Source organism: Nerophis ophidion, linkage group LG18, assembly GCF_033978795.1.
Source record: "Nerophis ophidion isolate RoL-2023_Sa linkage group LG18, RoL_Noph_v1.0, whole genome shotgun sequence".
NCBI classification, from domain to species: Eukaryota; Metazoa; Chordata; class Actinopteri; order Syngnathiformes; family Syngnathidae; genus Nerophis; species Nerophis ophidion.
The window spans coordinates 48262106-48278331 of record NC_084628.1 but is presented as its reverse complement, the minus strand read 5'-3'; the positions used below and the strand labels follow the sequence as shown (position 1 = coordinate 48278331).

Genomic DNA, 16226 nt, shown 5'->3' with positions numbered 1-16226 from the left:
CTCCTGACGATTGAGGGAACCCCTCATGAAACACTTCTGTAGAGATGAAGTAGTCTTGTGATTTTTCCCACACATACATATTGCGCTCTACCACGGTATCGAGCACTATTCTCTGGATAATCCAATCAAGACATATATATATATATGTGTGTATATATATATATATATATATATATATATATATATATATATATATATATATATATATATATATATATATATATATATATATATATATATATATATATATATATATATATATATATATATATATATATATATATATATATATATATAAAAGCCTACCCAGTGGCCTAGTGGTTTGAGTGTCTGCCCTGAGATTGGCAAATTGTGAGTTCAAACCCCAGCTGAGTCATACCAAAGACTCTGTGGAATGTTAGAAAAAGCTCAATATAGTGAAATTTGTCTAAAAAAAGTCAACAATGGTAGGTATTAAAAAACCCCACTAACCTTAAGGCATTCAAATACTGTGTTCTTACAGTATATTTCTTTAGAGTGAAATGTTAGAAAAGTTGTGTTCAAATGAAATTACTCAGAAAAAAACGGTATGTATGAAAACATTAACATTATCAGGACAAATATATTCTTAACACACCTTAGACCACTAGACACCGACAATTATAAAACACGAGAGGATTGGGTGTCCGCTGTCTCAGATCGGGAGGGTGAACATTGTACCGTCCATTCAGCCACCAACTGTTATTTTATTTCAAGCTCCAATACTCACGGGTCCGAGCGTCCTCTCTTGGTGTCGGCGGACGCCAAGTCTTGGCACTGAGCCACAAAGATGTGGAACTCCTTGAGCTTGTTCACGTAGTTGATGGAGAACTGGATGTTCCCTTGAATCTCCACGTTGCCAAAATCGCTGCTGTCCATGGTCATCACGCTTCCGCTCAACTGCCGGTGAGAGGCAACGCCATTGAGCTCACGATGCTCGGGATTATGATGATTGATTTTGTATTAGCTAGCGTTTAAGCCAGTGGTTAATAAGCAGAATCTGTGCTCAAGCGGTTCATGCAGCTGTGGGTTGACGTACGGACGACAAAGAGGCCATGTCAGAGAAGTCCAGTGTGTGTCTTCCTGGGAGGAAAATGTCCTCATAGACATTGTTGTCGTCCTACAACATACAGTAAACGTCATGCAGGGGGGAGAAGACATGCTGTGGTCGACAGTGCAGTGGCATCGAGACACTTAGATATGTACCTCTTTCTGCAAGATGGAAGAAACTGATTTGCTTATTTTCTTCAGGCTCACTGGATCAGAGGACAAGGTTGAGTGAGGGGATGGGATGGTCACTAAATCATTGTAAAATCACAAAGTGAACAAAAATCCAACATGGACATATTCATAATGACATGACATGGTGATAGTTACCATCACTGGTGCGTCTCAGGTCAATAGTTGGGTCTTGTCTTCTCGGTTGCCCTAGAAGATCCAAGTCGTCATTAAAAATTATTCCATCCATCCATCCAAGCAGGGAAGCCCAGACTTCCCTCTCCCCAGCCACTTCACCCAGCTCCTCCCAGAGGATCCCGAGGCGTTCCCAGGCCAGCCGGGAGACATAGTCTTCCCAACGTGTCCTGGGTCTTCCCTGTGACCTTCTACCAGTCGGACGTGCCCTAAACACCTCCCTAGGGAGGCGTTCAGGTGGCATCCTGACCAGATGCCCGAACCACCACATCTGGCTCCTCTCCATGTGGAGGAGCAGCAGCTTTACTTTGAGTTCCTCCCGGATGACAGAGCTTCTCACCCTATCTCTAAGGGAGAGACCCACCACACGGCGGAGGAAACTCATTTCGGCCGCTTGTACCCGTGATCTTATCCTTTCGGTCATGACCCAAAGCTCATGACCATAGGTGAGGATGGGAACGTAGATCGACCGGTAAATTGAGAGCTTTGCCTTCCGGCTCAGCTCCTTCTTCACCACAACGGATCGATAGTGTCCGCATTACTGAAGACGCCGCACCGATCCGCCTGTCGATCTCACGATCCACTCTTACCTCACTTGTGAACAAGACTCCGAGGTACTTGAACTCCGCCAATTGGGGCAGGGTCTCCTCCCCAACCCGGAGATGGCACTCCACCCTTTCCCGGGTGACAACCATGAACTCGGACTTGGAGGTGCTGATTTCCATCGCACTGGCTTTACTCTCGGCTGCGAAAGAAGCTCATTTTGGCCGCTTGTACCCGTGATCTTATCCTTTCGGTCATGACCCAAAGCTCATGACCGTAGGTGATGATTGAAAGGTAGATCGACCGGTAAATTGAGAGCTTTGCCTTCCGGCTCAGCTCCTTTTTCACCACAACGGATCGAAACAATGTCCGCATTACTGAAGACGCCGCACCGATCCGCCTGTCGATCTCACCATCCACTCTTCCCTCACTCGTGAACAAGACTAAGAGGTACTTGAACTCCTCCAATTGGGGTAAGATCTCCTCCCCAACCCGGAGATGGCACTCCACCCTTTCCCGGGTGACAACCATGGACTCAGACTTGGAGGTGCTGATTTCTATCGCAGTACCTTTTCTCTCGGCTGCGAAAGAAGCTCATTTCGGCCGCTTGTACCCGTGATCGTGTCCTTTCGGTCATAACCCAAAGCTCATGACCATAGGTGAGGATGGGAACGTACGCCAACTGGTAAATTGAGAGCTTTGCCTTCAGGCTCAACTCCTTCACCACAACGGACCGATACAGCGTCCGCATTACTGAAGACGCTGCACCGAACCGCATGTCCATCTCACGATCCACTCTTACCTCACTCGTGAACAAGACTAAGAGATACTTGAACTCCTCCACTTGGGGCAAGATCTCCTCCCCAACCCGGAGATGGCACTCCACCGTTTCCCGGACGACAACCATGGACTCGGACTTGGAGGTGCTGATTCCCATCGCAGTCGCTTTACTCTCGGCTGCAAAATAAGCTCATTTCGGCCGCTTGTACCCCTGATCTTGTCCTTTCGGTCATAACCCAAAGCTCATGACCATAGATGAGGATGGGAACGTAGACCAACCGGTAAATTGAGAGCTTTGCCTTCTGGCTCAACTCCTTCACCACATTGGACCGATACAGCGTCCGCATTACTGAAGACGCCGCACCGATCCACCTGTCGATCTCACGATCCACTCTTCCCTCACTCGTGAACAAGACTAAGAGGAACTTGAACTCCTCCAATTGGGGCAAGGTCTCCTCCCCAATGGCATTCCACCCTTGGAGGTGGACTTGGAGGTGCTGATTCCCATTCCGGTCGCTTCACACTCGGCTGCAAACCGATCCAGTGAGAGCTGAAGATCTTGGCCAGATGAAGCCATCAGGACCACATCATCTGCAAAAAGCAGAGACCTAATCCCGTGGTCACCAAACCAGATCCCCTCAAAGCCTTGACCGCACCTAGAAATTCTGTCCATAAAAGTTATGAACAGAATGGGTGACAAAGGACAGCCTTGGCGAAGTCCAACCCTCACTGGAAACGTGTCCGACTTAGTGCCGGCAATGCGGACCAAGCTCTGACACTGATCATACAGGGAGCGGACTGCCACAATCAGAAAGACCTCAGAGAGTATCAGGTAAAAATTCTTCAGGGAAAAAAAGGTAAGGGTTGGGAGGTGATGCTCACTTGGTGACAGGGAGGCTGTGAGGTCCTCCATGCTTTTTGCCAGATATTTCGGTCGGGCTTCTGCTCGCCGTAAAGCTTTCCTGACGGGATTTTTGTCATCCTCATCATCTTCTCCTAACAATTGAAGAAAAAAAACCCAGACATAATAATTGTATAAAGTACAACCATTGCATCGGTTGCTATGAACAGTGACACATTTCATGCTTCAGCTCGTGTGATTAATCACAAAATGTTATCGCCTCAATCATGTGAAAACCCAGATTAATCACACATTTGTTTTGAGCGCACATGCTCCCTAACAGCTGATACTTATCTGAAAGGCGGAGCAGGTTCTTGTACAGTCAGTGATCAGGTCGATACGTACGTCGGGGCGAAAAAGTATTTAGTCAGCCACCGATTGTGCAAGTTCTCCCACTCTTGGGATGCAACTCAGTATTCTTCTTCCTCCAAACACGACCAGTTGAGTTTATACCAAAAAGGATACATGGATGATACAGCAGAGGATTGGGAGAATGTCATGTGGTCAGATGAAACCAAAATAGAACTTTTTGGTATAAACTCAACTCATCATGTGTGGAGGAAGAAGAATACTGAGTTGCATCCCAAGAACACCATACCTACTGTGAAGCATGGGGGTGGAAACATCATGCTTTGGGGCTGTTTTTCTGCTAAGGGGACAGGACGATTGATCCGTGTTAAGGAAAGAATGAATGGGGCCATGTATCCTGAGATTTGGAGCCAAAACCTCCTTCCATCAGTGAGAGCTTTGAATGCTTGACCAAATACTTATTTTCCACCATCATTTACAAATAAATTCTTTAAAATTCCTACAATGTGAATTCCTGGATTTCTTTTTCACATTCTGTCTCTCACAGTTGAAGTGTACCTATGATGAAAATTACAGACCTCTGTCATCCTTTGAAGTGGGAGAACTTGCACAATCGCTGGCTGACTAAATACTTTTTTGCCCCACTTTACGTCAGTGCAAAGCTGACTTTAGAGAATTTGACTCAAATTTCACTTAAAAAAAAAACTCAGACGGTACTTTAGATACAACTGTTAGGAAGTTTTGAACAAATAAATGACATCCGTTGAAGTAAAAAAGGCTCTTGTATGACATTCTGAAAATAATATTGTAATTGCGTCAAAAATATAGTGGGGTTCTTCTAAGATAATTCGAATTATGCATGCAATTTACTGGGATTAATTGTGATGAGTCAAAACACCAAAGTGTGATTAATCAGAGTTAAAAATGTAATTGCACTGGTTAAAGGCCTACTGAAATGAGATGTTCTTATTTAAACGGGGATAGCAGCTCCAATCTATGTGTCATACTTCATCATTTCACCATATTGCCATATTTTTGCTGAAAGGATTTAGTAGAGAACATCCACGATAAAGTTCGTAACTTTTGGTCGCTAATAAAAAAGCCTTGCCTGTACCGGAAGTAGCAGACGATGTGCGCGTGACGTCACGGGTTGTGGAGCTCCTCACATCTGAACATTGTTTACAATCATGGCCACCAGCAGCGAGAGCGATTCGGACCGAGAAAGCGACGATTTCCCCATTAATTTGAGCGAGGATGAAAGATTCGTGGATGAGGAAAGTGAGAGTGAAGGACTAGAAAAAAAAAGACTATACAGTGGGATCGATTCAGATGTTGTTAGACAAATTTACTAGGATAATTCTGGAAAATCCCTTATCTGCTTATTGTGTTACTAGTGTTTTAGTGAGATTATATGGTCGTACCTGTACAACCTGAAGGTCGGCCCCGCACCTTTCTTCAGCACCAGTCGACGGGCGGTGGCGATGCCCATCTCTGCCCTTCGCAAGCGACCCTCTTCGAAACACGATTTTTCGAAATGATCGTTGCATAATACACTGTACTTTGTGTGTGTGGTCCCATCCAACCGTGTTCGCTTGACCGCTCTGTTCCATAGTAAAGCTTCACCGTCATCTTTCGGGAATGTAAACAATGAAACACCGGCTGTGTTCGTGTTGCTAAAGGCGGCCGCAATACACCGCTTCCCACCTACAGTCTTCTTCTTTGATGTCTCCATTATTCATTGTACAAATTGCAAAAGATTCAGCAACACAGGTGTCCAGAATACTGTGGGATTATGTGATGAAAACAGACGACTTATAGCTCTGAACAATGCTGGAACAAAATGTCCTCTACAATGCGTGACGTCACGCGCACGCATCATCATACCGCGACGTTTTAGCATGATACTTTCGCGCGAAATTTAAAATTGCAATTTAGTAAACTAAACCGTCTTGGCATGTGTTGTAATGTTAATTTTTCATCATTGATGTATAAACTATCAGACTTTGTGGTCGGTAGTAGTGGCTTTCACTAGGCCTTTAAGTATAATTTTGGTGCAATAAAAGAAATTGTGTATGTTCTGTTTTTCATGTTATTGTTTTATTGAGCAGACATATGCCCCCAAGAAGCCATACTGGAGGTCTGTATGGCTGTAGCTCCACTTACCAACGTCATGCTGTACTTATTTAGCAGGATGTAGGAGTAGACCAGTGAAGACTGACTCAACAGTGCCTCTGCTGGTTGCAGTCAGGTAGTACAGTTGCCTCGATTGCTTTAAGACGTGAATAACAAACTCAATTCCCACCACGCAAACGTTGCCAAAGGATACAGCGAAAGAAGCAATTTGTTAGCATTACTGGTGTAGTGCCGCAAGTTACAACTATCTCCACCTACAAACCAAACATGGGCAAAAGGAAATCATTGACAAAGACTTATCTCGGCACATAAAAGTTAACCCGGACACGGAACAATCTCACGGATACAGCGGAGTGTCAATATTATTAACACTAGCCGACACCAACAAGCATCCTTGCTGGACGGAAAACATAAGAGACAGGCTTGGCAATCTATTAGCGGTCGGACAACGTCTCTCAAATATACCGTATTTCCTTGAATTGCCGCCAGGTATATAGTATGCGCCTGCCTAGAAATACTGCCGGGTCAAATTCGTTTCGCAAAATATTATTTTTATTAGCGCATGTCTAGAATTTCCGCCGGGTCAAACTCGTTTCGCCAACTAATTAGCATATGCCTAGAATTTCCGCAGGGTCAAACTCGTCACGTCACGAGTGACACTTCACCTGTCATCATTTTCAAAATGGAGGAGGCTGATTTCAATCATTTGAAATCACATAAAGGGAAGAAGATTAAGAGTTATTCAGTAGGATTTAAGGTCCAAGCTATTGAATATGCTAAAAAGAACAGTAAGCAGCTATGTTTTATTAATATACCGTAGCTGCATGTGTCAAATATGAGTCATTAAATGACTCCCGCCTCCTGGTGGTAGAGGGCGCTAGTGATCCTTCTTGCGACTACTCGGCTGCAGAAGAAGTGACAACAAGCAGCGATCGTTTATTTTTTCCTCTCGCTTGCACTTTTAACATGGAGGATTACATATCTAAACTAAAACAGTTTTCTAAACTGGACTTTCAATCAAAGCAAAGGAAGATCTCCATTGGGACGGAGAGTCTTTTAAAACTGAAGAAAGATAAGGAAGACTTCCATAAACAAGTTATCGATGCTTTTGATCAGAAGGAGCTGCACATGGACTTCATTTATAAGTAAAGGTAAGACCATAATAAAGTTTTTTTTTAATTAAATGTGCTTTTCATGATGGTATCCTTACATCACACTCAAATGTATGAGCGCAGGCCTAAATGTACCGCATGCCTTTGGTAAGCGCCGGAGTGAGAAGAGGTTTTAAATTAATTACGCCCCGGCGGCAATTACTAGAAAGCCTTATTTCGAACCCACTACCTGCCAGACGTGTGTATTTAAATTCCGTCTAGAGAATGAAGTATTCATCCTTTTAATTTAACAGTGATCTGTGATGAAAATCCTTGAATTTTACTTATTTTCGTAGAAAATTTCCGAAATGTTGAAATGCAAATGTTGACAGGTCTGACAAGTTGAGATCCATCCATGCAGACCTCCACCATGGCAACTCCTAACAGCAGCATTATATTGATCAACACGACATTAGCACGGAAACAGGAATTCAGAAAGAGATTTTCCCATCCTATTAAAATTGTTATTCAGTAATTTAACAACTGATTGTTAATTTTTCCCAAAATGATCAAAGACATTTGGTCATTAGCGCATCCCTAGTACTTACGGCTAGAAGTGTTTCTTGAGTTGGACCAGGATTCAGACGTGCTGCTTACAGATGATTCCGGATCAGCGTCTAAACTGCTGTGCTTTGCCCAGAGGTGATGTGGACTCCTTTTGGTACTCTTCTTGAAGCCTCTCCCCCCTGAGCCCACAGGGGTGCTGGTCTTCACAGACCCACCAAAGGCCTCAAAAACCTCTTCTGTGGAGGTGGAGTGGGCACTTGGCTCATTGGCCATCCCTAAGTAATGGCTGTAGTCTTGGGGTACAAAGGCCCTGGCAAGGGGAGTATCGGTGGCCTCTGAGGCGTGCCTTTTGTCCTGATCTCTACACTGCTTTCTGCTGTGGGAGTGAACAGGGCTTACATCTATCTTCAGCTGACTATAACTTGGTGGTTCTGGATCAATAAGAGTGAACATGCTGGTGGCTCGACGCATAGACCTGCCTCGACTGCTGGAAAGGCTGAAGCTGTCTTTTCGTCTCTTTGGAGAACGAACCTCCTTTGGTGGAGTTGTAGGTGGTTTTGTGGCTTTCTCCTCTCGGCCCACAATCTTTTTGGGTTCTTTTGAGGCACTGTACTCAGCTACTTGATGACTGGAAAAGTTGTTTTTGGCATCGTTTACTGATATCGAGCCAGAGCCAACCTCTCTATCGTGAGACGTTTTAGTAGGAGATAAGCGACATGACTCTGGCTCAGCATTCTGTAAATCTTGAGACATATGCTGAAAAATCTGATGTTTTTGGGGGCTTTTTATCCTGTCAACAGACTTGGAATCAGTTGTGGCATCATCCCAGAATTCCAGTAAACTGTTAAAGTGTTCTCTGCTGGCACCAAGTGTCGGGGACATTTTTTCTAACCTTGGATTCAAATGGTTTCTTTGACAATGTTCTTCATCGCTGCCTGAACTGTTGCATATGGCCCGCAAGTCGTACTCTGATTTTGTGAATCTTTTATTCAGCTTTGCACCCCGAACTGCTTTAGGTTTACTATCAGGGACCACAGGCTTGGTTCTCTCCTGCTCCCAGAAAGATTTGAGCTGCTTAATCTTGTTTGTGGTGCTTTCTTCCTGGACATAGTTTTGTCTTTCGGAATGAGGACTATCTGCTTGGTCATTTTTTCTGGGCGACATGATCGATTGAGCACTTTGATCCTTGTTGTGTCTATCTGTCAAGTTTTTACCTAAACTGTTTTGGGTTTTAGTGAAGGGTTCGACACTGTTTGTATGTGTCTTTAAGTCTGTAGACTGGATGGTTCCTGACAGGTCTTCTTCGGTTGCACAATCTCTTGACTGGGCACTGGTGTCCGCTTGTGGATTTGTTTGGATTGAAGTGGGCCTCTTTGACTTTAGATTGGATCTCAGAGGCGGTTGTGGCGCTATTGGCTTGACATGGCTATCAATGTGTGTGTCTACCTCCTTTTCATCTTGGTTGGTTTCTGAATGTTTCAGCTCACCAGCATCCAGTCCATTTTTGGCGTAGGTTACCTGCCCCGTAAAGATTCCGAGTTTTTCCGTTTCCATTATATCTGTCGAGATCATGGAAGTTGTGGTGTTTGGGTCTATGGTGTCGATTTTTTTGTGTGTTTGGCTTTCGTATTCCTTTTTCACCAACCCATCTCCAGCATCCTTCGACACCTCATCCTCTTGTCTTTGCGACGAACTTATCTCCATTTCGATTGATTCTTTCTGCAGAAAACTTCTGACACCTTCCGTATCTTTCTTTATTAACACGTCTAACTCATTGTTTCTGTCAGGGGGGTTCTTTGAGACTTCAGGTCTGTCTCCTGCACTCAGCCAGTCGCTGCTGTCTGTGCTGCGGTTGAACCAGTCCAGCACTTTTGCGATGGAGTTTTCATCATTGCCAGTAGGACTGGAGGTCTGCGTGGTCAACTTGAAACCGTGTTTCTGATGGGATCTCTTGGGCATTTTCTGCTCGGACGACTCAATGTAGTTGATATCATATGATATTGGAGGATCGCCACCTAAAATGTTGTGCAGTGTCATGTAAAATATAGTAGAAAGTTACCAGTTATCTATCCACCAAATATCTATACTGCTGAACAGAGCTCAGGATGAACCCTGTCCCAGCTGACATTGAGTGAGAGGATGGGTACATCTTGGACTGAACATAACCTTGCTTTTTAATGAACATACATGCATTTTCTGTAAATATTGAAGACAATTGATTGAATTTGAATTGAATGAACATGGAAAAGGTGCAGGCGCCTAGAATCAAAGGCAGTAATAGCCACCTTAAATCTGGACTTCCCTGCAGTCGGCATGGGAACAGTTCGATTTTTTTTAAAGCTGTGAATGTGAGTGTGAATGGTTTGTCTCGATGTGCCACGTTACTGACTGGCAACCAGTTCAGGGTTAACAGCCTCTTGCCCAAAATCAGCTGGGATAGGCTCCTCTCAAACAAGACAAAAAGTAGAGAATGGAAAAATAGACAGCACCTGGAGTCCAAAAGAAATGTAATTACAGGAAGTCTTGAATTTGTCATCCAAAGACATGCACCTGGGGATAGGCCCCTCCCACCTCCAAAGACATGCACCTGGGGATAGGTTGATTGGCAACACTAAATGGTCCCTAGTGTGTGAATGTTGTCTATCTGTGTTGGCCCTGCGATGAGGTGGCGACTTGTCCAGGGTGTAATCCGCCTATGCCCGATTGTAGCTGAGATAGGCACCAGCGCCCCCCGCGTCCCCATACTTGCCAACCCTCCCGGATTTTCCAGGAGACTTCCGAAATTCAGCGCCTCTCCTGAAAACCTCCCGGAAGAAATTTTCTCCCGAAAATCAGCTGAGCTGGAGGCCACGCCCCCTCCAACTCCATGCGGACCTGAGTGGCGACAGCCTGTTTTCACGTCCGCTTTCCCAATATTTAAAAAAAATATGATTTTAATAAAAAACTGCTCACACAAGGAGACGAAGCAGAAGAAGGAGGAAGTCACAGCCATGGCGACGCCGTCTGTAATAGAGTGATTCTATGTTGTCTGTCGGCATCTCCTGGTGAATGTTGGCTATAGCGTTATGGGGTTGCTTTTTGATTGGCCAACGATTTACGTGGTGTTGCGCACCTGACGGTAAGTGACTCTCGCCAGTACGCAAATGGCAGAACAAAGGTGACTGAAATAGTGAAAGGTAAGTGTTGTTGTTATTTTTTTAGTAACCAGCAAGCACAGTACAGTTAGTAGAACAACTGTGTTTTTATTACTGTGTATTTGATAGGTGCCGTCTGAAATGCAACTATTTATTTTGTTTATGTATAATAAAATAAATATATATAGCTAGAGGCTTCACGGTGGCAGAGGGGTTAGTGCGTCTGCCTCACAATACGAAGGTCCTGCAGTCCTGGGTTCGATCCCAGGCTCGGGATCTTTCTGTGTGGGGTTTGCATGTTCTCCCCGTGAATGCGTGGGTTCCCTCCGGGTACTCCCACTTCCAAAGACATGCACCTGGGGATAGGTTGATTGGCAAAACTAAATTGGCCCTAGTGTGTGAATGTGAGTGTGAATGTTGTCTATCTGCGTTGGGCCTGCGATGAGGTGGCGACTTGTCCAAGGTGTACTTTCCCTTCCGCCCGATTGTAGCTGAGGTAGGCGCCAGCGCCCCCCGCGACCCCAAAAGGAAACAAGCGGTCGAAAATGAATGGATGGATATATAGCTACAATTCACTGAAAGTCAAGTATTTCATACACACACACACACACACACACATATACATATATATATATATATATATATATATATATATATATATATATATATATATATATATATATATACTCAAATTGGTGAATTGTAGATGTAAATATACTCCTCCCTTCTTAACCACGCCCCCCAACCCCCACCTCCCGAAATCGGAAGTCTCAAGGTTGGCAAGTATGTACGACCCCGAAGGGAATAAGCGGTAGGAAATGGATGCATGGATGGGATGAATTTGTTCTAGTAAACATACCTACTATACTTTGAGCAGAACTCCACACAGGTTCCTCAGTTGCTGTCAACACACTGCCTCCAGTATCGAGATGCAGGACACTACTTCCCGGGGCTCGGTTGGAATGATCTCTTTGGATCACATTGGTTTCGGTCATCTCTGCGTTTTTTTTGTCAAGTGACTCGCCACCTCTTGGGAAAGTTCTGAAAGGGTACATGGCGTGTAAGGTTATTTCCAAGCAACATAGGCTGCTATAAGATCTAACCTTGAGACAGTTTCAGCCACTAAGAAGTCTGAAGAAAGTTATTTAAGGAAAAGGCTTCTCACCTGTCAATAGTTAGAGAAGATAGCTTTTTGTCTCCCTCTTGTGTCCATAGACTGGAATGAGACAAAACTTGAGACACGTCACACTTGGGCTGCTGGGAGATCCCATTAGAATGGAACGGTAAGGCGGACACCATGGCCTCATTTTTTTGACCCTTCAAGTTGGACAGGTTGGAGCTTCCACTGGAACTCTGCCAGGTGTTCTTTCTCGGGGCTGGGACGACCCCCAGTGAACCCACCCGAGAATCCAAGGCTACACCACTGCTGTCTGACTGGCTGGTGTTCTGTTTCGATACAAATGTCCTGATTTTGGGCACAGGTTTGTACCCTGCAAAGGAGCCACCGGACGTGGTGGAGGTGTCCGAGGTGTGACTGCTCCCACCTGATTGTCGATACTTCAGGGAGGAGGCGGACTCTGCGGGGTCAGTAAAATACCATATTGGTAAACTTTTACTTTACGACCACTTTACTCCAACTGGTGGCCGCCTTCCAAATCTGGTCCTTAAATGTGATCAAACCGGCCTGCATGTTCACTTCAAACGCTTTTGGAGCATTTCCTAAACACAACAGAAAACTGAGCCGTATAAAAAGACCTTTTAAGTTTAAAGCCAGTTGTCATATATAAGATCCTTGATAACCATTATTGTAGAACCTTAAAAACAAAAGACTACTTCTGTTATGTACAGGATCTTTGACTACGTTTACACTGCAGGCCAAAGTAGACCAAGTTCGAATTTTTTCATAAATCGATTTTTTACAGCTGACTGTTTAGATTACTAGTAAAAAGTAATCTTTATCAAACACCAGTATAAATGCGCATGGACCTCAAAGTAGCCCAAAAGTCACATTAATGCGCTGTTCTATAAAGTGAAACCAAATTAAGTTGACCGGATTCCGCAAATAATCAAGGAATTTGCTACTACAAAATAAAATACATGTTGCTAAACCTTAAACATTTGTTTTGGTTATGTGAAACTAAATCAAAATAACAGAATATAAGAATGGATGTATATAGTGTATATATTAATTCAGTTTCTAATCTTTTTATGTCTGTTAAGTAGAGGAAACACTGACATCAGCGTGAATCTACATTTGCTTTAGCTTTAACTCACTTATGTAAACAACGGACGCAATGTACGTAACATGTAAGCAAATATGCCACAACGTGAACATCACTTGTAGTCCTTCAACAATCGGAATTAAAGTATATGTATTATTTATTTATATACATTGATACATACATACATACATACATATATATATATATACATACATATATATAGATATACATAAATACATATACACATATATATACACACATATATATAGATATACATAAATACATATACACATATATATACACACATATATATATATATATATACATATACACACATATATATATATATATATATATATATATATATATACATATATATATATATATATATACACATATACATATATAGATATACTGTGTGTATATACATATACACACATATACATACACACACACACATATATACATATATACATACATTACATACACACACACACACATATATACATACACACACATACATATATATGTATATATATGACCAATAAATACATTCACATTCATGTATATGTATCTGTGTATATATATATATATATATAAATATGTATATACTGTATATACCGTACAGGCCAAAAATTTGCACACACCTCCTCTTTCAATGGGTTTTCTTTATTTTCATGACTATTAGAATGTCACTGAATGCATCAAAACTATGAATGAACACATGTGGAGTTATGTACTTTACAAATAAAGGTGAAAAAACTGAAAACATAGATTGCATTCTAGTTTCTTCAAAATAGCCACCCTTTGCTCTGACTACTGTTTTGCACACTCTTGGCATTCTCTCCATGAGCTTCAAGCACACCTGAGAAGTGAAAAACCCTTTCAGGTGACTACCTCTTGAAGCTCATGGAGAGAATACCAAGTTTGTAAAAAAGTAATCAGACCAAAAGGGTGGCTATTTTGAAGAAACGACAATATAAAATACGTTTTCAGTTATTTCACCTTTTTTGTTAAGTACATAACTCCACGTGTTCATTCATAGTTTTGATGCTTTCAGTGATAATCTACAATGTCAATTTCAGTAGTAAAATAAAGAAAACGCACATTTGAAAAGATGTGGTTTGGAACTACCTACTGATGTGGCAATAAAATCAGATTTGGTCTGCAGTGGCCTTTAACTGGCCTTTTCGCTGTAGGTCGTTAATAACAGCAGCAGGATTGTCTTGTCTAAAGGATGTTTGACGAGTAGTAAAGTGGCAGAACTTTAAAAATCACAGAACACTCCTGTCATAGAGGATCTTTAACTAGCGATAACATAGTGCTTCATCGTTGTCCACTTTTTGCTTAATTCTTGACTATCATTTAATGATGTAAAAGTTCTAGGACAATTTGTAGTTCAAATAAAAACAATAGTAAAGGACAAAGTCTGGTCCCCAGTTGAACAGCACTGTTATAATGTGTGTTTACCATTTTTGCTGAGCCTTACCGGTCTCGGACTCTTGACTCTTTGAACAGACCTCAGCATTTTCGGCGAACTTGGCCACGTTACGGTGAGCTCTGTTGAAAGGGTTGTGTCTCGTCTTGGAGATAATCAAAACAAAAATTAAGAAATGACATACACCTAAAAAAAGTAAGTGCTTATTATTGCATGACAAAAATGCCTACAATTCTCGGCGACCAGGCGGCTGATCTGAGATCCTCTTTTTCTGCATTACTGCGAGGAAAGATGAGAATTTTTACATGCAAAAAGGTGGATTTCAAATACTACTGTTTGTTTCTGGCATTTAAGAAGTAATCGCCACAATAAAAGAATACAAACACCAGTGTTTCCCTTTCCTTTCCTGATCTTGACAATGTTTTTCATGAGAATTAACTGCAGTGCAAAGATAAACAGGACTGAAAAACGGCACACTTTAAGTCATTTCCGCACGCATGGTTGGAGAGTATTTGCACAGGGAAAGAAAACCCAATATTGACTGTGTTAAAAGAGCATGTTGGATTGTTCTTGAACATTTGGACTACTGAACAAGAAGTCAGCTTTCCTTACAACAAATTCCTAAAATAGTCCAACATATATCCTGTCATAAAACAATCCACGGAACATGATGTTGCCCTTCTTACAATTCCATTTCAGAAAAAGCCTAACCGTAACCCCAACCCTAACCTGTGGACAACAAACAGCACTTTATATGTATTTCTATTTCATTGTGTGATGTAACATATGCTTGTTTTAACTTTCCCTTTTCTTCATCCATAGACTCATCAATTCCAAGGTCTTTTAGTGAATTTTAACTACCACTCCAGTTGGAAACGCCTATTTTAACGATCTTCTACGGTATAGGGGTGGGATCTGCAAGGATTGGAGATATTTTACATCCCAGGGAAGGGTACATATACATATTTTACTTTTCTTTTCCCTCCCTTCACCACCTGCCCCCCCCCTTTCCCCCTTCCTCCACACTACCATATTCTCATTTTTGCACCATATAACATCATTACAATCATAACCATAACTTTTTCTTTCAATTCAACTATACCTCCCTATATGCCTAAACATAACCACAACTCCTTTTTCATACAAACAATAACTACCGAGCCCTAACCCTACTTTTCAAACCACCCCCCACTCCCCTTCTTTTATCCCCTTTTCTTTTATCTGGGAGGAGGAGACCACCTGAGCCCGTGCACATCCTCTGAGTTCCAGATAAATATTTTTATTTTTTAACCTTACCTAACCCCAACCCCAACCTTGTCAGAGAGGTCACTCTGCATTCACAGCAATTACCAAGTGAGGGTCTTCAGAGTTAAACATCTTAACCCAACATGAACCACAAGGAGCAATGCCAGACGCCAAGCTGTCGCTACCGGGTTAATGAAATTAACATATTCCCTGTCGGCACCACCTTTGTTTACACAAGTCCCAAGACTGCACACACACACTTAACACACCAACACACCCACAGGTGGTGTGGGAGAAGCTTCCAGCTGAGCAAACGTTGTCAACGTGTTTTGTTTTTCTGCCATCCTTTTCCGGAGATCCGGTATGCTCCCAAACAACTGCTGAGTCCAAAGACAGGGACTTTTCACGAGGGCGTGGAGGATTTCGTTCTGC

General features: G+C 42.6%; 1 protein-coding gene across 3 annotated transcripts in view; it reads right to left on the bottom strand.

Moving 5' to 3' along the window:
• LOC133537278 (synaptotagmin-like protein 2) overlaps positions 1-16226 on the bottom strand; it is a 62718-nt gene that overhangs the window by 15781 nt on the left and 30711 nt on the right. Inside the window, exons 5-14 of one of the 3 annotated variants that reach the window (XM_061878269.1) lie at positions 14780-14828; positions 14601-14694; positions 12055-12466; positions 11749-11930; positions 7797-9770; positions 3637-3750; positions 1396-1446; positions 1225-1316; positions 1058-1138; positions 749-918 (exon numbers count right to left, since the gene is read on the bottom strand). In XM_061878269.1, the coding sequence (XP_061734253.1) occupies positions 749-918; positions 1058-1138; positions 1225-1316; positions 1396-1446; positions 3637-3750; positions 7797-9770; positions 11749-11930; positions 12055-12466; positions 14601-14694; positions 14780-14828 (3219 nt within the window). The remainder of the gene's footprint in view (positions 1-748; positions 919-1057; positions 1139-1224; positions 1317-1395; positions 1447-3636; positions 3751-7796; positions 9771-11748; positions 11931-12054; positions 12467-14600; positions 14695-14779; positions 14829-16226) is intronic. The other 2 variants (XM_061878270.1, XM_061878271.1) reach the window with 2 other exon arrangements.